The sequence below is a fragment of the Propithecus coquereli genome, unplaced genomic scaffold (assembly GCF_000956105.1).
Source record: "Propithecus coquereli isolate 6110/MARCELLA unplaced genomic scaffold, Pcoq_1.0 Scaffold178, whole genome shotgun sequence".
In the NCBI taxonomy this organism is placed as follows: Eukaryota; Metazoa; Chordata; class Mammalia; order Primates; family Indriidae; genus Propithecus; species Propithecus coquereli.
In genome coordinates, this window is record NW_012142523.1 from 4,169,771 (window position 1) to 4,193,311 (window position 23,541).

A 23,541-nucleotide genomic window follows, 5' to 3' on the forward strand; every position below is an offset into this window, starting at 1 on the left:
ATTTTTGTCTAGTTTCTTTTGTAACTCACTCTCCCTCTCTATATTTTGTGGGGAAATTGACTTCTTTACAGTATCGCTTTTTCCCTTTCATGAGCCAAGTTTATATGTACAAGGATGACAATTACAATGTTGTATTTGTAAAAAAAAAAAAAAAAAAAAAGCTGGAAACAACCTTAAATGTTCGTCAGTATAATATAATAAAAGACAGTGGAACCACTAAAGAGTGAAGTAGATCTCTGTGTAAAGAGAAATTTCCAGGATACACTGTTAGGTTTTTTAAAAATAGGAGGGAAATTTCTATCACTCTCTTCATTTATTTGTATCTCTGCCAGTCTGAGAGAAAATGGTATCTCGTTTTAATTTTGATTTTGGGTGAGATTGAATGTTTAGTGCTTGTTTATGTTCTTGGATCATTTTCTTTTGGGATGACACTGTTAATTGATTCCAAGACTGCTTTATAAGTGGAATATTAACCATTGTCATACTCTTAATACTACTAATATAACTTTTTCCCAGATTACTTTTAAATGTCTTCAAACATTTTTTTAAAAATGCAGTCAAGCTTTTAAATCTTTTTTCGTGAGGATTTCTGTTTCTGGTTGAAAGACTTCCTATCTGCTAGTGCTTTTATTTTTTAAATTTATTTTTAAATTATCTGGAATTTATTTTGATGTGAAGTAGTAATCTAGATTTTTGCACGTTAAATGATTATTTGTCATACTCTGTTTTTTTTTAAATGAGAATTGATCATTGGGTTTAGCATCATGGAGGTCCCTTATGACCTTGATTAAGAAAAGTTTCAGTGGAGATAGTGGGAGCAAAAGCCTTACTGAAGTCGGTTCGAGAGACAGGAATCAGAGGCAGCATGTATTGATGACTCTTTTGAAGAGTTTTGCTGTCAAGAAGAAAAAAGAAGGCCGGGCGCGGTGGCTCACGCCTGTAATCCTAGCACTCTGGGAGGCCGAGGCGGGCGGATTGTTGGAGCTCAGGAGTTCGAAACCAGCCTTAGCAAGAGCGAGACCCCATCTCTACTAAAAATAGAAAGAAATTAATCGGACAACTAAAAATATATAGAAAAAATTAGCCAGGCATGGTGGCGTATGCCTGTAGTTCCAGCTGCTTGGGAGGCTGAGGCAGGAGAATCGCTTGAGCCTGGGAGTTTGAGGTTGCTGTGAGCTAGGATGACGCCACGGCACTCCAGCCCGGGCAATACAGTGAGACTCTGTCTCAAAAAAAAAAAAAAAAAAAGAAGAACAAAGAAGTGAGCAGTAGGTCTAGGGGCATGTGAGTCATGAGAAGTATCTTTTAAGATGAGAAGAAAAAATAGCATGTGTTTATGTTCTGGGAATGGTCCAGTAGAGAGGGAAAAACCGATGGTGCAGGAGAGCAAATGGAGACTTTAGAGGCATGTCCTTGAGAAAGTAAGAGGGGGTGAGATTCAGCCCTGGTGCATAAATAGGGGGGTTGGCCTTTATTTGGTAGTAGCATTAACTGCACATCTTCAAAAACAAGAGGGAAGGCAGGTAGGAAATAAGGTTGGCGTTGGGAACTTTTGAAAGTTCTTTTCATTTAAAAAAAGTATATATTTTTAAATTGACAAGTAAAAATTGTATTTATGGTGAACACATGATGTTTCGATATATATATATATGTACATTGTGGAATGGCTAAAGCTATTTAACATGTACATTACTTCACATACCCTTTTTTCTGGTAAGAACATTTAAAAATCTACTCTTTGCAATTTTCAAGTGTACAATATGTTGTTATTTACTGTAGTTACTATGTTGTACTCTTTGTTTCTATGAGTTTGACTTTTTTAGATTCCACATAGAAGTGAGATCATTGTCTTTCTGTGCCTGGCTTATTGTACTTAACATAATGTCTTCTATGTTCATCCATGTTGTCACAAATGACAGAATTTCCTTCTTTTTCAATGCTGAATGGTGTTCCATCGTATATATATATCTTAATACATGACACATTTTCTTTATCCTTTCATCCATTGATGGACATTTAGGTTGATTCTGTATCTTGGCAATGCTGCACTGGACATAGACGTGCAGATATCTCTTTCATGTACTGTTCTCATATCCTTTGGATATATACCCAGTAGTGGGATTGCTGGGTCACATGGTAGTTCTATTTTTAATTTTTTTGAGGAACTTCTATACTGTTTTCCATAATGGCTGTACTAATTTACATGCCCACAGTTATATTCTAATTCTTTTTTTTTTTTTTTTTTAAGAGACAGGGTCTTGCCCTGTTGCCCAGGCTAGAGTGCAGTGACTGGACCATAGATTACTGCAGCCTTGAGCTCCTGGGCTCAAGTGATCCTCCCAAGTAGCTGGGACTACAGGCACATGCCACCACACCTTGCTAATTTTTTTATTTTTTGTAGAGATGAGGTCTTGATATGTTGCCCAGGCTGGTCTCAAACTCCTGGCCTTGCGATCCTCCCGCCTTGGTCTCCCAAAGTGCTGGGATTACAGATGTGAGCCACTACACCTGGCTCCCATAGTTATGTTCTAGTTCTTAAGTAGGTCTTTGTGTTTTCTATTATGTTTCATTAATCTAATTATTATACCTTTGATTTATGGTAGGGTGCATTTTCCTCTTTGTTACTCTTATAATCCAACATTTTATTGGGTATTCTTTTACTTTTATTCTTCCAGGTGTCCTTGATAGTGATTTTTGTCTAGTTTCTTTTGTAACTCACTCTCCCTCTCTATATTTTGTGGGGAAATTGACTTCTTTACAGTATCGCTTTTTCCCTTTCATGAGCACAATGCATTACCTGTTTACCCTCAGAAACATTTTGTTGTTTTTTAAAAATAATTTTATACATTTCTTATTTCCAGAACTTTTTATATGTAGTTGTTGTTGTGAATTGGATTTTTTCATTATGTTTTAACTAATTATTGCTGGTTCATAGAAATGCTATTTATTTCTTGAATGTTGAATTTTGTAGAGTCACCCTATTGAAATGTGTTCTTATTTCTGATAACCTTTTCAGTCTGTGATCTTGGACTTTTCAAGTAGACAGTTGTGTTACCTGCAAATATTAATAGTAACTTTGTTTCCTTTTTATTATTTTGATACTTTACATTTCTTTTTTTGTGTTTTATTGCATTGACTAGTACTTTCAGAATAAGTTAAAGTAGTGATCATATTACTACTTTAATGCTAATTAAATGGTAAGTATTTCATGTTGCTTGCCAACTTTAGTTGATTATTAACAGATGCCTGGAATTTTGAGTTGAGAACAATTCTGACCACATATCTATATTTTGTAGGAAAGATTGCTGTGGTTGATTAGTGGTAGAAGAGGTTTATGTATGTATGTATGTATGTATGTATGAATGAGACAGGATCTGTCTTTGTAAGCCCAGGCTGAAGTGCAGTGGCTATTCACAGGCATGATCATAGTGCACTACAGCCTTGAACTCCTGGCTCGAGCAATCCTCCCACCTCAAGAAGATGTTTGGAAGAAAGAGAGTGACAGGAGCCAAATACTTACTATCCTTATATAATATTTTCTTGTTAAATTTGGCTGATAATTTGAGATAAATATTCTTTAGCATGTTAAATAATTACATTCTGTTCTATGTATTTGTTAAACTGTCAAGTGGAAAAGTCCTTGCTTATACAATACTTGCGAAAACCAGAGATGGTCAAATGGCATGATTATTTAACAAAAAAAGAATTATCACATTACTTTGGAGTACATTGCTAAATTTTAAAACATGACCTTTTTGTATTAAAATGCATTACAATGCTGACATCAGTTAGTATCCTTCCCCAAGGTGGTTCTGTAGTACGTTAATGTTATCCTTCAAAAGTGTTCTTATCGTCAAGTACATTTGGAAAATGCTAGGCAAAACAATATGATACAGGTTTCTTCAGTTTTAGACTTCTTAGCATTTAATAAATTAAATGCGTTGTTAATCACCAAGAAAGCGATTTGTATTTCCCATATTTATTTGATCACAGAACTCTTTTTAGAGCATCTTACAGGTTTTGCATGACAGATATTGGGAAATGCAAAGCTGTGGCACTCAGTTAATAAATATATATTGAGAGATTATGCAATACAATGTGCCAGGGCCTATGGATATCCTAGGATGAAAAAGACTTATCTAGAAAGTGATACACGTAGACAAGTTAACTGTATCATAAGTGACTATAAATGAAAGATAAACCAAGTGCTACAGAGGAGTAATGAATTTTAAACGAGCTGTCAGAAAAGGCCTCACTGAAGAGCTGTACTTGGAAGAAGCAGTAGGATTTCATCAGGTAGAGATCTTTCTCAGAAGAGTGGAAATAGTATAAGAATGGTATGATTAGAACTTTGTGTAGGAGTGAGAAATAACTTTACTCCGTAGCCAGTGATTTTCAAAATTCATACCTTCCTTTCTCCTTCAATAGTTTTTTTAACGATAAAGTCCAGTATTTAAATATGAATAACACTTAGGGTGCCCAAACTAAGGTACTTATGAGAGTGAAAGGGAGCGCATTTACAATTACGTGGAGATGACAGATGTAAACTGTGATGTCTTTGACTAACTGGAATATGTAGTTACCCTGTCTATGAAGAATGGCCTGCAGTGTTTGGCACATGACTTTGTCATCAGCTTTTTCTTACAGTACTTGCCTGCTTTACTCCCCGAATTCTAGTCCAGGTAGCTTTCTTTCTGTTCTTTGAATTCTCCATGCTTTCTCCTGCTGAGAATCTTTACATTTGTTATTCTTTTCTCGAACCTTCTCTCACCTTTTCACCTATTTTAATTCCTACTCATCTTTCAGATCTTAAGTGAAGGAATAGTTTCTTTGCCTTCCCTTACCCTTCTGTCTAGATTAGGCTGTCATGTTTTCATTCAACAAGAGTTTTATTCCTGCAGAGTATTGATGTCTGTCTGTAACCAACCATTCTTTAGATGGTTATTTCATCGATGTATATTTTCCTTGTGAGAATAAGAATTGGGTGTTTTCTTCTCAACCATTTTATCCCATAGTATCTGGCATAGAGTATAGACTCTAAACGTACCTAAAAGCTACAAATGTAAGCAGTGAGAATGGAGAGTAGAGGGTTTATCTAAAACATTAAAGTGTCGTTAGAAACAGAAATGATAGTTCTTATTGGTTAGTTGAAGGGAGTGGGGGAAAAAAACAGTAATTTTGAGCGTTCTTGTTTGACCTCCAGGATGTTTGGGGCTGCCACTAAAATGGGGCTGCCACTAAAACGAGGAAGGGACCAGCACCGAAAAGAATAGGTATTAGAGAGCAAGAAAATGAAGCACGATTGATTGTTTTCGGTCTCTCCTTAATCATTGAAAATCCCAACATCAGCTCCCCAAACTATTTTAGAATTATTGGTCTGTTATTTAGTTGTCATTAAATAAGTTTATCCGGTGAACTCGATAATTGTTAACAGATATTAAAAGCAGTTTGAGAATGTTTATGCTATTAGTCATTTTCTATCAGTCATGTCCAAGGAATTTGTGAAGTGTCATTGTGTTTGTCTGGAGGACAGAAGAGAAAGTTAACTTTTTAAAAATAAAAATTATTGGTCCAGGATCCAATAAATTTCTAATTGTGATTATTTTGGGGTAGGTGGTATGTTTACCAATTCACATGTGTGGGGATTTTTCTCTCCTTGCCAGGGTTAGAGGGTTAGGGAACTTGAGTGTTTGGATCTATTTTGTTAGTGAAAATGTGCTTTATCTCCGGTGTTTAATTTTTGAAATATAGAGGGCTGGGTGTCATTTGTCAAGTGCTTTGTTTTATTTTAAGCGGTAGATATGTTTTTATAAATGAAATGTAGTGAACCCTAATTTTTTTTTTTTTTTGAGACACAGTGTCACTCTTTTTGCCTGGGCTAGCGTGCCGTGGCATCAGCCTAGCTCACAGCAACCTCAAACTTCTGGGCTCAAGGGATCCTTCTGCCTCAGCCTCCCAAGTAACTGGGACTACAGGCATGCGCCACTATGCCCGGCTAATTTTTTCTATATATTTTTAGTTGTCCGATTAATTTCTTTCTCTTTTTAGTAGAGATGGGGTCTCGCTCTTGCTCAAGCTGGTTTCGAACTCCTGAGCTCAAACGATCCGCCCGCCTCGGCCTCCCAGAGTGCTAGGATTACAGGCGTGAGCCATGCGCCCGGCCAACCCTAATTTTTAAAACAGGGAAACATATCTTTTATTAGTGTAGTAATAATAGCTCACTTTTATTGTATACTTACAATTTGATAAACACTGTGCTAAGTCCTTTTTGTACTTTTTTAAGTTTGATACTTCTGACAACCCTGTTAAGTAGGTACCACTATATCCATATTTTATGGATGAGGAAATTTGAGTCTAAAATATACCGAGCTAGCAAGTGGCCGGAGTTGGGATTTAAACTCAAGCAATTTCAGAATTGGAGCCCATGCTCTTAACTAATGTGCTATTATAGTTCCTAAAGGTATATAAACATTTATTTTATAAGTTTAAATACACAATATTTACATGTTTTCAAGTCAATGGGTAGAAAATATGAAGTTATTTTAATGATTAAAAATTGAGAGATATTTGCTTTAAATCAGTATCTGTATTCCTTTTCTTTTCAGTTTTTTTGTTTTGTAGTATTGAGAAGACCCCTGCCTATACAGTTAATTATTACGCATTTTCAGAAAGAAAATCAGCTTGACTTTTTTTTTAACATTTCTCTAATTTTCTTCATAAAATTCTCACACATTTTTATTTAGACTTTTTTCCTAGATAAGAGAAAATCAGTTTTGCTATGATAGCATCTTAGTGTGCTTGGGCAGCTATGACAAAATACAACATTTATTTTCTCATAGTTCTGGAGGCTGGAAGTCCAAGATCAGTGTATCAACACAGTCAAGTTCCTAATGAGGACTCTCTTCCTGGCTTGCAGACAGCTGCCTTCTTGCCGTGGGGAGGCGTGGAGAGGGAGGGAGAGAGAGAGAGAGTGAAAACAGGCAAGAGCGCAAGTGGCTTAACTTTTAAATCAGTTAGATATTTCATGAGGCCAGGGTGTAGTGGCTCACACCTGTAATTCCAGCATTTTGGGAGGTTGAGGCAGGAGGATCACTTGAGGCCAGAAGCTTGAGACCAGCATGGGCAACACAGGGAGACCCTCATCTCTACAAAAAAAAAAAAAAAGCTGGATGGGGTGCTACATGCCTGTAGTCCCTCCTACTTGGGAAACTGAGGCAAGGGAATAGCTTGAAACCCAGGAGTTTAAGACTGCAGTGAGCTATGATCATGCCACTGCACTCCAGTTTGAGCAATAGAGTAAGAGTAGTACAATATTAATTTCCAAGCTAAATTACTGTTTTTATCAAATTTCTTTCTTTCTTTCTTTTTTTTTTTTTTTTTTGAGACAGGATCTCACTCTCTTGCCCAGCCTGGAGTACATGATTATAGCTCACTGCAGCCTCAAACTCCTGGGCTCAAGCGATCCTCCCAAGTAGCTGGATCTACAGGTGCCCACCACCACGGCCGGCTGATTTTTTATTTTTAAAAATTTTTTGTAGAGATGAGTTTCCCTATTTTGCCCAGGCTGGTCTCAAACTCCTGGCCTCCAGCAATCCTACCACATCAGCCTCCCAAAGTGCTGGAATTATAGGCGTGAGCCACCACCTGGTTATCAGATTTCTTATTCATAAATATATAAGTTGGAAAGAAGCATCCAAACTTAAGTTTAGTAAAACTGTAATATTATAACAAAGCTACGTGTTACGTGTAAATTTGTTGTCACCCAATTGGTGAGAATATATAGGCCAAGTGGATATTCTGGAGCCTTGTCCAACATTTAATTAAGAGCCATGATAGTGTTATCTGTACGTTGTTAAGTAAGTGGTCATCAGCAGGTTTGAATTAAAGCAAAAGAAAAAAATTAAAGCTGGACTCAAAGGATACTCTGCCTTATCAAAAAGTTCAAATATGTGAAGAGATTTGCATTAAAATGAGGTAGTAACCTCAGTGCACTGGTAATTGCACTTGAGGGACTTTATTGTATTAAACATGTTACTTATTTAACACATTTGAATATGTATCTTAAAATTACACTTCTAAAATTACTAGAATATGACCGTATATTATAACATTTCTCTAGTTAATATTGTTTGAGTAGTGTCTTTCAGTTTTCTTAATGCCTAAATTTCATAGAAGTATTATTTCTCAATGTGTTTTTACAACAGCTTTGTTGACATATAATTCATATACCATGCAGCGCATCCATTTAAAGTATACAATTCAGTGGTTTTCAGTGTATTCACAGTTGCACAACCATCTCTACAATCAGTTTTAGAACATTTTCATTACCAAAAAAGAGTCCCATACCAGTTAGCAATCATTCGCAGTTTCTCACTTCCCCACCATAGCCTTAGGCAGCCACTAATCTATTTTTATCTCTATGGTTTTGAAATACACAGAGTCAACAGAAGGAACTTCCTGGATATTACTGCATCTGTTTGTAAACAAGCATGTAAATTGTTTGGTGATCAGGCGGCTTTGTGTTTTGTTTTTGTTTTGCAAGAGGAGGAAGGGAGAGGTAGGAAAACAAGAGTTTGATTTTAAATCCATAGAGAAGGAGATTTAATCCTAGTATTTTTGCCATTTGAAAGAGTGTCTTCTGAAGTTTCAATGCTTGATGTTCTTCCTATCTGGGTTCCTTAATTTCTTCTGAGCAATAATCAGTTGCTACTATTTCTTGTGTTCAGTATAATTTTAATTACTGTATTTCATTTTCATTTTGTTAAATATATTTCATAAGAAAGTGTGAGTGATCTAAATTACAAGCCTTTTATTCTTTTTTTTTTTTACTTTTTAGAATGTAGAAGTCATTGATCTTTTGTGTTCCAGTGTGCAGAGAAGATGTTATCAGTCTGATTCTTGTTCCTATGGAACAGAGTCTTATCTTAGGAGTTAGGTTTTATAATCAGCTCATAAGGTAAATGGTAACATAGTCCCTTAGAAAATCCTTTAAGTCACCCATAAAGTGTAGACATACCACCTCTTAGTAATATTATCCCTGCCATTTTTTTTTTGTCTCATAACATTGTGCAGGACTGTAGTTTCTTTGGTTGAGCATCAGGTAAAGTAACTATGGACAGTATTGTACAAAAAGTACAATAACATTTTTAACACCTGGATCCCTCTCAGTGCAGTCAAATTGCTTTTACTCTTTGCCTTACAGAGTCACATCTCTCATTTTCCTCTCATTCTAGGACATAGCTCATTGAGTGGAATGGTAGATGGAGTGGTCTTCACTATTTGTTTTCCTTTTGCTTTCCTTTCCTTTTCAGTGTTTATATAAAGTTAAATGTATTTTATAAATCACCTGCAATATAAAATTTTTTATTCCTCCTTTTGCTTTCTTTTAATTCTGAAATTTCACCAGAATGTATCTTTTTTTTTTATTACCTCTTTGGTATTTGAGGGCCCTTTCAATCTCAGATATGGTATTCATATCTTCCAGGAATTTTCTTCTGTTAGTCCACCTCACCGTTGTTCTTTGGGATACTTTGAGATTACTGTTAGATTTTTGAGATTACAGGTTACCGTTCAGTCTTTTGTGTCATACAAATTGTTTTTTCCAACTTTTTGTCTTTTCGTTTTACCTTTTTCTGGGTTATTGTTTTTTTTTTTTTTTTTTTTTTGAGACAGTCTCACTCTGTTGCCTGGGCTAGAGTGCACGGGCATTATCATAACTCACTGTAACCTCAAACTCCTGGGCTCAAGCAATCCTCTTGCCTCAGCCTCCTGAGTAGCTGGAACCACAGGCACACGCCACCATGCATAGCTCATTTTTCTATTTTTTTTTTTTTTTGTAGAGACAGGGTCTTGCTGTGTTGCTCAGGCTTGTCTGGAACTCCTGGCCTCAAACAGTCCTCCTACCTTGGCCTCCCTAAGTGCTGGGATTACAAGTGTGAGCCACCATGCCTAGCTTACCTTTTTTTTTTTTTTTTAATTGAAATTGATTGAGAATTTTGTCAGCTTGCCCAATAAAGTTTTTATTTTTGGCAGTCATTTTCTTGTTTCCAAATATTCTCTCATGTCTCCTTCTCATGGCCATGCTTACTGTTTTTTTTTTTTTCATCTGTAGCCTCTCAGATATCACTTACAATATTTCTTAGAAGTTTCTTTTTTGTAAATTACCTATTTCCTTCTAGAGTGGTTTTACTGTTTGTTCACCTTGAACTTTCTCTTTCACACGATTAATTTCTTTTAGAAACCTGGGTCCTTGGTTTCCTGTTCATATTAATGAATATCAGATACTATTTTTTTGGAGACATAGTCTCACTCTGTCACCCTGGCTAGAGTACAGTGGTGTCATCGTAGCTCACTGCAACCTCAAACTCCTGGGCTCAAGCCATCCTCCTGCTTCAGTTTCTTGAATAGCTGGGTCTACAGGTGCACACTACGACACCCAGCTACTTTTTCTATTTTTTATAGATATGGGGTCTCGCTCTTGCTTAGGCTGCTCTCGAACTCCTGACCTCAAGGTATCCTTCCATTGTGGCCTCCCAGAGTGCTAGGATTACAGGCATGAGCCATCGTGCCTGGCCTAGATACTGATTACAGTAGGTAGCTGTTGTGTTTCCTCTGCAGTTATGTAGGTAGCCAGGTGGGTTTTTTTTCCCTTAAAACTTTCTCCCTTGAATGGAGTGTCTGACTCTGAGTTATAGTAGGCAAGGTTTATCAAGAAGCAGCATCCCTTGGGTTCTTTCCTCATTAGTGAGCAGTAGGCAGGGAAACAGGAGGCTGGAATACAACTTGCCAAAATAAGGACTTAGGGTGGAGTGTGCTAGTTTCCTTAGTTCCTTAGTGGAGTTACCTGTGCCTTTCTTTCTTTCTCCTCTGTGTCTGTTTTAAAGGACCTCCGACTTGAATCTACTGTTAGGCCCTAATGTACTCAGTAGGAACCATCCCCATAACATCACTCTCTTTAATTTTAAGAGCAGCATATTTCTGGCTTTAGCCTAAGAGCAAAAGCAGTTGCTGCTAATTGTTCTGTTCAGTTACGATAAGTTTTACCTAGGTAGTTCTCAGTAAGTTCTCAATTAAGTGTTAGCGGTGTTTATTACAAACATATATGATCCCTTTTTGTGACAAAAGAGTGATTAAAAAATAGTTTTTTATAGTGAGGAGGTGTGATTTTATCTCTTGGTTTTTGGTTTGGGGGTTTTGGCCTGAGAATTTTTCTTGTTCATCCTAAATTTTATTTTACTCTGTTTGGCAGTGTTTTTGTTTATATCGTATGTTTGCATAATTTAGGTTGAAAATTATTGTTCCTTGGGGAGCAAGTAGGGAGATATAACCAAAATGTATGTATGATAGAAGACTATGATAATAATGTTACTTTTCTCTTTCCTTTTTTTACTCTTTCAGTTTGAACAGAAAAGTGGTGCAGTTTTTGATGAAATTGTAGAGAACTGTAAGTACCATTTGAGAAAAAGAGATCATGTCTTTAGATAGATAATAAATGTAAGTAAGTCTAGATATAGTATTTAACTATTACCGTGTTTAGTTAAGACTGATTTATGTAATGGTCCAATATGATTTAGTCTGGATCTCATAATATCCTGTTAGTACTTCGTAGCAGGTTAATCTGAATTGTAAGAGTCTTAGTCTTTATTTTTCAATAAATATTTCATTCTCAGTTATTAATATGTTTAAATATAGCCACAGTGTCAGTGTGAATCATAGAGAAGATTATACTTAACCGACTCCTTTTAAAGGTTTCTACTTTGTTTAAGAGCTCTTAATTTTCTTTTTAGATTCTTTCTGTTACCAGATTTTTAAAAATAATTTTTGTTTTTTATGATTATAAAAGTAATACATTCAATTTTATAATACAGAAATGAATAAAATAGAAAGTAAAACCCTTTGTTATTACCATTCTTCAAAGATAACCAGTTTAAAAAGTTTAACATATATCTTTCCAGGCTTTTTTCTCTGAGTGTATGTATGAATAAATGGTATATAGGGATTTAGGTATGTGTGTAGGAATCATATGAATGCTAGTCTTTTGTCATTCAACTGCATAGCCCTCTTTTTGTGTCAGTAAATATAGATCAATTGCATCTTTTTTGATGGTTATTCAGTATTTTATTGTATGGCTGCATAGTTAGTCCTCACTGAATGTTGATAAGTTATTTGAAACTGTGACTTTAAGTGAAATGATGTATAATAAAACCAATTTTACCATAAGTTAATTGATATAACTTATCAATTAAGTTGCCTACAGCATATTTCTATTCAAAAAAACATCATCAGACTTCTAAATAAAGATCCAAAACACTTTAGTTTTGTTTCTTTTTTTTTTTTTTTTTTAAGAGACACAGTCTCCCTCTCTTGCCAGGGTGCTGGAGTGCAGTGTCTCCATCATAGCTTGTTACATCCTTGGACTCTTGGGCTTAAGCAATCCTCCTACCTCAGCCTTCCAGGTAGCTGGGAATACAGGATGCACCACCACACTTGGCTAATTTTTCTTACCTTTTTTTTAAAAAAAGAGATAGGGTCGACAGGAGTCTTGCTATGTTGCCCAGGCTGCTTTCTAACTCCTGGCCTCAAGCTGTCCTCCCACCTTAGCCTCCTGAGTCGCTGGGATTATAGGCATGAGCCATTTGCCTAGCTCCCACTACACTTCTAATATTAGACATTGAAATAAATGTGAGCTATATATACATTTAAGAAAAATTTTAAAAACAAGGTAACTATTTACTTAATTTTGGGTCAATCAGTGAGTGATGGTGGTTGTTGTGGTAATTGGTTAAATTAAGGGATAAATGTTTGCAGAGCAAAAATTCCAAGGAGCACCTTCTACCACCAGAACTATAGTTCAGAAAACAAACAATGAAAACCATTATGGGCTCACTGAGTGCATTTGTTGTTGTGCATTTATATGATTATTGTATACTTTATGGATTTTTATTTTACAATAATTTGTATTCATTTAGTCAATCATCTTCCAACCCACTTATTCTAGTTCAGCATCATGGATGGCTGGAGCCTGTCCCAGCAGCACAGGGCAGAAGACAGGAAGCAACCCTGGACAGGATGCCATTCCATCACAGGGCATATTCACACCTACACTCACTCATTCTGGGCAATTTAGACATGCCATTTAACCTAATGTGCACATCTTTGGAATGTGGGAGGAAACTGGATTACCTGAAAAAAACACATGCAGACATGAGGAGAACATGCAAACTCTACATAGACAGTGGCCCCAGCTGAGAATGGATTTTTTCCCCCTCATTAACGTTACAACAAAATAATATTGAATGAAATGACATTTAAGGACCTGCTGTACTAAAATTTAACTAGCTTTCTCTTTTATATGTGTATAAATTATTTTCAGTATTATAAACAACACTGAGTATATATTCTTGTACACATCTTTGTATACTCATTGAAGTGTTTCTGTAGAGTAAATTCTAAAAGTAGGATTGATGATTATCAAAAAATATTTCTGTGCTTGTTTATGAAGGATAAATTTTGTAAACTAGAGTCCTGAGTTAGGAGTGATACACATTTTTATTTTGTAAGTTAATGTCTACCAGTAGAATCTGTGACTACTTTCTCTTTGAAATTCGTTTAGTAGTAGTTTTGTTTTTTTAGACTATAGTCTTTTTTGTTATTTGATACTGAGAAGTAACTAGCTCTCCTGATCTTCAGTGCGTTTAGTTATTGAATGTCTTTTTGTTGCAAGTAATCAAAAATAGACTCAGCTAGCTTATCCAGAAGAAACTTTTTAGATGTATATTGGGGTATTTCACAGAATTTAGGGTGGAGGTAAAGAACACATTTCTTTTTTTAAATTTTATTTCATTTATTTTTTATTTTTTTTAATTAAGGATATTATGGTGGTACAAACATTTTGGTTACATGAAGTGCGTTTGCCTTGCCCAAGCCAGGGCTACAAGCGTATCCTTCCCCCATACATTGTGCCCTGTTTCCATTAGCTATGGGTTTACCTCAAGAACACATTTCTTACAGGGTACTCAGCAACAGGAGACCGTGGGCCTATTCTCCACAGTGCTGCCAAAAAGCAGTTATGTTCCAGTGACTTTTAGTCTTTCTGTATATTCACTTTAAATTTCAAGCTCCTAGGAGAAAGACTATGATTGGGCCAGCTTTATTCGGACATTCATCTTTGAACCAATCATCTATGATCGGAGAAACGAGGTCATGTAGTAAAACGTGGCTGTAGGAAGGTATCCTTCTGCCATTACTTTTCACTTTTACCAAATAATTTTTGAATACCTGCTCTGGACATGACTTTGCTCAAGTCTGTATATTGGTAATAGAAATGAATCAAATAGCTTTCTAATGAAGGTTTTAATCTGATGCTTTATTTGTTAAAGTTATTGCAGTAACAACAATCTTTTTTTCTTCGTTTTTTTGTTGAGACAGAGTCTCACTCTGTTGCCCAGACTAGAGTGCTGTGGCATCAGCCTAGCTCACGGCAGCCTCAAACTGGTGGGCTCAAGAAATTCTTCTGCCTCAGTCTCCTGAGTAGCTGGGACTACAGGCATGTGCCACCATGCCCAGCTAATTTTTTCTAAACATTTTTAGTTGTCTGGCTGTTCTCTTTCTATTTTTAGTAGAGACTGGGTCTTGCTCTTGCTCAGGCTGGTCTTGAACTCCTGACCTCAAGTGATCCTCCTGCCTTGGCCTCCCAGAATATTAGGATTACAGGTGTGAGCCACCGCTCCCAGCCCAGTAACAACAATCTTAAAGAGGCAGCAGGAATCTCTCTTAAAGCTATAACCAAGCTATGATACCTCGGGCCCTACACTCAACATTTGAGGTTTATGTTTCTGGTGCATGGTGCTTTTCTGCTCTACCTCCCTAAACATTATTAGGCTGGAGATTTATAAGCAGGTTTTATATCAAATGTTGGGTGCAAATGGTACAACAAAGGTTACCCTTTATCTCCCCCTTTCTGGTAGTTTGTCATTAAAGAGATGTTCAAAGTTCCGGAAGCAGAGAAATGACTAGCTTGGAGAGAAGACTGGCCTTTCTTCATGAAGGGGATTCAGGAACATAGACACCTATCCAGCAGAGATAGTGGCAGACTCCTACATAGATGATATTCAGGAAGTCTCTGATACCAAAATTGGTTGGTCATTCAAGGCTTACCATGTTGTCTTGGGATTCATGTATAGGAAAAAAAAAGATTCACTGTATTCTAGGCGGGTGCCTCAAAATGTCTAGTGTAGCACTAGACTTACTATGTACTCATTGCCGAAGACCACCAGGACATGAGGTTCAAATATTTGTTTTGTAGATCATATTCTGTCCTGGAGTATAACCTTGCTGAAACTTTCAGCAAGATACAGTATCTACTAATTATCGGCACACATAAAGTGGTAGAGCCTACATCATTGAGGAAATTGGGAAATTTGATTTAAATATGAAAAATTAGAGTTGACTTTCTAAAGATACAGTATTTTCAGCGAAAGGGATTTAAAAGAAAAAGGCTTCAACATTTTATGCAGGTGAGAAGAGAAGGTAGGGTTTTCTGACTTCTAGTTCATCCTCTGCACATTTTTCAAGATGGTATTAAAGGAGGTGACTGATACTATGGGATGTCTTAATTCATGTTCCCTCAATTATAGCTACTTTATGTGAAGTTTGAAGGAAGTTCAAATAGAATACGGAGATTGGTTTTATTTAATGCATCCAGATAGCTGCTTTCTTAAATTAAGGACTTTTATTCATTAAAAGGCTCTGAGATAACTGGTCATTCAGCAATGGTTACTTTTCTTACTGATAGAATAAGTTCATTGAACATTACAGACTTGATAGCTTCAAAGGAAAAATAAGAGCGTTACTGATTTGTTCATGAAGTACAGTTATTTGGATTCAAAAAGTTATTATTTTGACTACTTGCAGTGTACCAGTTTATTTGTGAAAAACTTCACATGTATTATCTTCTAATAATTCTAATAGGCTGGGCACCGTGGCTCACACTTGTAATCCTAGCACTCTGGGAGGCCGAGGCAGGAGGATTGCTTGAGCTCAGGAGTTCAAGACCAGCCTGAGCAAGAGTGAGACTGACCTCCCTCCTTCCCCTCGTCTCTACAAATAATAGAAAACTTACCCGGGTGCGGTAGTGCGCACCTGTAGTCCAGCTACCCAGGAGGCTGAGGGAGGAGGATTGCTTGAGCCGGGGTTGCAGTGACCTATGATGACACCACTGCACTCTAGCCTAGGTGACAGAGTGAGACTCTGTCTCCAAAACAAACAAACAAACAAAAAATTCGAATAATGAGTATTAGTTAAGATACTAAATTCAACTGTATGTAATAGAAACATGATAGAAATTTATTTCTCATATAAAATGAGCTCAGATAATAACATGGCTCTGTGATTGTTAGGAATTCAGAGGCCTTCCACCTTTCTGGTATCATATATTTAGTGCATGGCTTCCATTTTCAAGTTAGCCTGGTATTCTAGTATGGCTGCTGTATCTTTAGTCTGGAATGGAGAGGAAGGAGAACAAAAAGGCACACTTCTGAATAGAATCAGCTTAAAGAACTTTCCTGGAAACTCAACCTATGTACTAGGTTTACATCTCATTGGCCATCCTACCTTCAAAGAATGCTGGGAATTGTAGTCCTTCAGCTGAATCCATTGCTGCAAGAATAAAATTGAAGCTCTCTTAGTAAGGAAAGGGAGAGAATTGTTGTTAGGTATGTAGTGTATGCCGCAGTAACCCTCTAGATGAAGATACTGTGACTTTCTGTTTTACTAAGGAACAAACTAAAACTTAGAGACATCATTTAGCTTTTAATTGATAGAATCAGGATTTGAATGCAGGTTTACCTAACTCCAAAATCCGTCCTTTCAGATCATTCGTTACGTATGTCTGAACTGCTCCCTAGTCTACTGGAATCATAGGTTTTGAAGAATAACAATTATTTGATAGAAATAATGGAGTAATTTGTAAAGTAGCTGAGAAATATTTTAATGTGTATTAACCATGACTGAAGTTTTTGTGGCTGTTTCTGGAGTATTATCATCAGTTTGTGTCTGAATTATAATAATATCTGCCTTACCGGTACAGCTCAGTTTTAAAAAGAACTGATATAATTTTTAAAAATTGTTTTAATGACAAAAATAGAAAAAGAACTGATACAGAGTAGTTTTTTTTTTCTAAACCTAAACTGCTTAAAATTTTTTGTTTACACGGTCTTTTGCTGAGTATTATTTGGATCCTTCAAAAATTATGAAGAAATACCTTCTTTATGAAAATGTCGAAACCAAAGCCTGAAGTCATCCTTTAGGATGTAAACATTTGTATAGTACTAAGATGGCCTTGACTAAAAAACACCTCACAGTTCTCAAGAATTTTTTAGTTCATTAAATAAAAGCATAGCTTTTTCTTGATTTAAACAAATTGATCAATAACTAATAGAAAGTTTTCAAATTAATAAAATAGACTAAACTAATTTTTGTTCTGTTTCTGTATTGTTAAAAGGTTTATATTTTTGCCAACAACTTACAGTTGTATTTCAGCATTGTTATCAATAAAATTGGTATTAAGTAAACTTTAACACTGAAAAGAAGACATAAGTTGTACGTGAATTTTAGGTTAGGTTAATCAGTAGGAAAAGAGGGTGGTAAAAGTATATTGTAAATATTTGAATATAAGATGAACTGACTTCCTAATGAAGAGATTAAAAAATAGAGTTTTGCCTCCTAGTATACATGTACTGATAGACAGGTGGATGAAATAGATGCCTATTGATCATTTATAAAATCAGTTATATGCATATTTAAAACATCCTTATTTTAAATAATATTAATTTTAAAAATACTGGTTTTCTTCCAGTTATTTTGTGAGAGAATTCTATTTAAATACTTAACACACACATTTTAGAAAATTTGACAGTTATCACTAGTGTTACTTTTTAAGTCAGTTAACAGATTTTCCAGAGCCTGCTGTCTAAATTATGTAAGATAGAACAGATTTTGAATTTTGCATTCTCTTTACTGATATGTGCTACTTAACAAACTACCCCAAACTTAGTGATATAAATCAATGATTTTTTTTTTTCTTTTTCTTTTTCTTTTTTTTGAGACAGAGTCTCACTCTTTTGCCCAGGCTAGAGTGAGTGCCGTGGCATCAGCCTAGCTCACAGCAACCTCAAACTCCTGGGCTCAAGCGATCCTCCTGCCTCAGCCTCCCGAGTAGCTGGGACTACAGGCATGTGCCACCATGCCCGGCTAATTTTTTGTATATATTTTTAGTTGTCCCATTAATTTCTTTCTATTTTTAGTAGAGACGGGGTCTCGCTCTTGCTCAGGCTGGCATATATGATTTTTTAAGAGTAACCTTTTGGCTTTTCTGTTGGCTTGGCCTCTCCTTTGTGTGTCGTTGTCCCCATCCCTCCTTATAGCCCATGTCAACAGCTTTGGAGGTAGCCTTCTGTGTTTTTTCAATGCTCATAAAAATCATTATATATATAAACATATACAGAAATACATATATAAGGATTTTGAGGGGTTTGTTTAATGAAAATGGGATCATATACATGCTCTTCTCCACCTCACTTTTCTCTCTCTCAAGAGTACTTTATGATACCCCTCCACCTCAACTGGAATAGCTCTTTTACAGTATAATATTACACAAAATATTAATGGCACACATGAGCAATAAGTCATTTTCTGCCTTGTTTTTAGGCATTCACATTGTTTTAGGATTTTTGCCACAATGAACAATGATGTATTAAAAATCCTTTAATGTTATGTCCTTATATATTAGCAGTTTTACATATGTCGATAAATTCCAAAGAGTGAGGAATGTGGGATAAAGGGTATGTGTAATTTTAATAGGCATTGTTAGACTTTTTTTTTTTTTGAGACAGAGTCTCATTCTGTTGCCTGGGTTAAAGTGCCGCGGTGTCAGCCTAGCTTACAGCAACCTCCAGCTCCTGGGCTCAAGCAATCCTCCTGCCTCAGCCTCCCGAGGAGTAGCCAGGACTACAGGCGTGTACCATCACGCCTGGCTAATTTTTTCTATTTTTAGTAGAGATGGGGTCTCGGTCTTCCTCAGACTGGTCTCGAATTCCTGACCTCAAGTGATCCTCCTGCCTTGGCCTCCCTAGAGTGCCAGGATTACAGGTGTGAGCCACTGCATACAGCCTAGACTGCTTTTCAAAAAAGCTTTAATAACTCACATTTTTCCCACCCATCAGTATATATTAACAGCTTTTCTTAATATTTGCCAGTCTGATGTAAAATATCTCAGCATTTATTTTAATTTGCATGATCTTAACTTCTATTGAATTTAAGCAGGTTTTTAATAAGTTTAACATTTAGATCGGCTCCTCTGTATTGTCTAGTCATAAATATTTGTTGAAGAATAAATATCCTTTGCCCCGTTTTAAAAGTTTTTTTTCATGCCAAGTTGTAAGCTTGTTTTATATTGTGTTCATAGCTGTTAAGGTGAGTCACAGTAAGTATAATTAAGTATACATCTGAAAGATTCAGGTATACATTTACAAAACATAGACATTCACCGTATTCATTCAGGAGTTTTTTTTTGTTTGTTTTGAGACTCGGTCTCTCTCTGTCACCCAGGCTGAAGTGCAGTGGTGCAATGATACCACCATCGTAGCTCACTGCAGCCTCAAACTTGGGCTCACGTGATCGTCCCGCCTCAGCCTCTTGAGTAGCTGGGTTTACAGGTGTGATCCACTCTGCCTGGCAGGATTTTTAACTTTTAGAATGCATAACCTGAAGTTCTTTCGATAACAGTGGTAGAGGTGCTGATTTCCATTGCTTAACTACTTTTTTTGTGTCATCTTTTGCTAAATAAATGTTTTTAACATTTAAAAATTTAGTGTCTTTACATCTGAGTTCAGTCTTGGTTAAGAAAGTTTTCCTTAGCCCTTGATTGTATCTGTCCTAGAATATCTTGGAAAGTTTAGGAAACTATTTTTATAAATTATTAATTAAACACAAAATGTATTTATAATGTGAGATATATTTAAATAAATTAAAAAAAACATTTACTGGGTTGATGCCAGTTTACCAGTCTCATATAAGTAGCCACCACTCCAAAAAGTAATGACTATTCTGAATTTTGTGTTTATTTCCTTGCTTTTCTTTATAGTTTTACCACATTCACATTATTAATGAATATTTTTAGTTTTGTTTTGAGCTTTGTATTGTTTTTGAATCATACTATATGTGTTACCATTTGCTTTTATGCCTTCTAACATATTTCTGAGATTTGACTGTATTGATACATGCAGCTATTATTTATTCAGTTATCACTGAAATATGATAATACGTTATATAAATATATAACAATTTTTATTTATGTATTTAAATTATGGTAAAAGCCACATAACATTAAATTTACCATCTAAATCATTTTTAAGTGTGTAGTTCGGTAGTGTTAACTATATTGATATCGTTGTACAGCAGATCTCTAGAACTTTTTCGTCTTGCAAAACTGAAACTCTATACCCAGCAACTCTCCATTACCCGCTCTCCTGGGTTCCTGACAACCACTGTTTTGCTCTTTGTTTGTAAGAATTTGACTATGCTAGATACCTTGTCTAAGTGAAATTATGCAGTATTTGTCTTTTTATGACTGACATTTCATTTATTGTAATGTCCTCAAGGTTCGTCCATGTTGTAGTAATGTGTCAGAGTTACCTTCCTTTTTAAGACTGAATAATATTCTAGTGTACGTATATTCCACATTTTGTTTATCCATTTATCTGTTGATGGGCATTTGAGTTGTTTTCACTTCTTCAGTGTCACTCAGTGAGCATGGTTGTGTAGATATCTCTTCAAGATTCTGCTTTCAGTTTTTTTGATGTATTTCTAGAAAAAGATTGCTGGATCATATGGTAATTATATTAATAGTTTTCATTTTTTAAGGAACTGCCTTACAGTTTTCCATAGTGGTGATACCATTTCACATTCCCACCAACAGTGTAGAGGGTTCCAGTTTCTCCACATTCTCACCAATACTTGTTATATGTTTCTGCTAGTGTTTGTCATAATGAGTGTGAGGTGATATCTCATTGTAGTTTTGATTTGCATTTCTCTAATGATTAGTGATTTGAACATCTTTTCGTATGCTTGTTGGCCGTTACGTATCTTCTTTGGAGAAAGGTCTTTTCAAGTCCTTTGCTCATTTTAAAATCAGGTTATTTGTTTTTTGTTGAGTTGTAAGAGTTTTTTATATATTCTGGATATTAACTCCTTAACCTATATGATTTGCAGATATTTTCTGTTATACTGTAGGTTGCCTTTTTACTCTGTTGATTGTTTCCTTTGATATGAAGAAGTTTTTAAGTTTGAGTGATCCATTTGTCTATTTTTGCTTTTATTGCTTGTGATTTCAGTGCCATATCCAAGAAATCGTTGTCAAATCCAGTGTCATGAAGCTTTTTGCTCTATGTTTTCTTCTAGGAGTTTTATAGTTTTAGGTCTTACATTTAAAATATATCACAACTTTTAAATCCATTCTTTTGTCTATAGATTTCTTGATGTTTCCAGTTTTTCTATGGCAAATTTTTCCCCTATAAACATTCTTGCATATGTTTCATGATGACATAAGAGAATTATGGAATGTATGGAATTCAGTGTAAGATGTGTTCTTATGGTAAGTTTCTGTCAAAAACCAGTTTAAAATCCATTGTTTTAGGGCAGGGGTTGGCAAACCTTTTCTGTAAAGGGCCACATAGTAAATATTTGAAGCTTTATAGGTCATTTTGTCTCTGTTGCAGCAGTTCAACTCTGCCTTTGTAGCGCAAAAATAGTTATAGACAATACATAAATGAATTAATATGTGTGTTTCCAATAAAACTTTGTGGATACTGAAATTTGAATTTATTATAATTTTCATGTGTCAGGAATTTTTTTTGATTTTTTTTTAACACATTAAAAATGCGAAGGTCATTCTTAGCTCATGGGCTATACAGAAACAATAGGTTGCTTTTGGATTTGGCATGTAGTTTACCTACTCTTGATGTGGGGTATAGATGGGGAGATGATTGCTCAGTTCTAGGGTATATACATTCTTTACTTTAATAGAAATGCAAAACTTAATTTCCTTAGTCCAGGTGACCCTTGAACAACATGGACTTGACCTGAAGAGCCCTACTTATGTGTGGATTTCAGATTTTTTTTTAGTAAATTCAGTCAGCCTTATTGGTATTGGGTTCCTTAGCTGCAACTAAACGTGGATGGAAAGTACTGTGTTTTGGGGTTGCAAAACCTACATGTACAGAGGGCTGAGTTTCTGTATTTGTGGCTCTGGACCAACTGGGGGGACTTGAGTTTCATGTTTATTGGTTAGTTTTTATTTTTCTTTTGTGAAATACCTGTTCAATTAAATCTCTTGCCCACTTGCCATGGGGTTGCTGGTCTTTTCCTTATTGAATTGTAGGAATTCTCTAAATATTGTGAACATTAAGTTTACCAGTTATAGATGGTGCAGATAACTTCTCAAAGTTCATGTCTTTGTTTTTATTAAATCTTCACATTAGCAGAAGTTAATTTTAATGTAATTGAACAGTAATGTATCAGTCTTCTCCTTTATGTTTTTTTTTTTTTTTCACTGTATTTAGGAGAATCTTTCCTAGACTGAGATCAGAAAGATCGATTACAGTTGGCCCTCTATATCCATGGGTTCCACACCTGCATGTAAAACCAACTGTAGATCTAAAATATTTGGGAGAAAAAATGGATGGTTATGTCTGTATTGAACTTGTACAGACTTTTTTTTCTTGTCATTATTCCCTAAAAAATACAACTATTTACATAACATTTACATTGTTTTGGTATTATAAGTAATCTAGATATGATTTAAAGTATATGGGAAGATGTGCATAGGTTATATGCAAATAATATGCCATTTTATATAAGGGACTTGAGCGTCTGTGGATTTTGGTATCCCTGGGGAGTCCTAGAACCAATGCCCCCAGATATAGAGGGACAACTATGTATTATTTCCTAAAATGTTCATTGGTTTTACTTTTCACATGTAGCTCTTGAATTAGTCTAGGTTAATTTTTATATGGTATGGGTAGGGAACTAATTTTGCTTCCTGTCGTAAGGCTAACAAATTGTTTTACCACCATTTATCAAATAGTACCTCCTTTGCCCAGTAATCTGCAAAGCTACTCTATGCCCGTGGGCTTTTTCCCACGTTCTCAGTTAATTTTCCACTGGACTTTTTGTTTGTTTATTTCTGTGCCAGTACCATGTTATTTTAATTAATTAAGCTATTTAATAAGTCTTGATAATCTGATGGGACACATCCCTGAAAATTGTTCTTTAGGAGTGTTTTGCCTGTTCTTGCCTTTGTTCATATTAGAAATATCTTGCCAAGTTTCTAACAAAAAATCAAATAACAACAAAAACTTGCTGGTAATTTGATTGGAATTGTCTTGATGTGTAGATCAGCTGGGAGAGAAGTGGCATGTTTATGTTACTGAGTCTTCATATATGACTTTATAATGTCTTTCCATTATTTAAATCTTTAATACCTTT

The 23,541-nt window shown here is 35.6% G+C and overlaps 1 protein-coding gene across 1 annotated transcript in view; it reads left to right on the plus strand.

Moving 5' to 3' along the window:
• Positions 1-23,541, plus strand: part of ZMYM4 (zinc finger, MYM-type 4) — a 149,739-nt gene that overhangs the window by 47,073 nt on the left and 79,125 nt on the right. Inside the window, exon 2 of the mRNA XM_012642282.1 lies at positions 11,398-11,443. Coding sequence (XP_012497736.1) covers positions 11,398-11,443 — 46 coding nt within the window. The remainder of the gene's footprint in view (positions 1-11,397; positions 11,444-23,541) is intronic.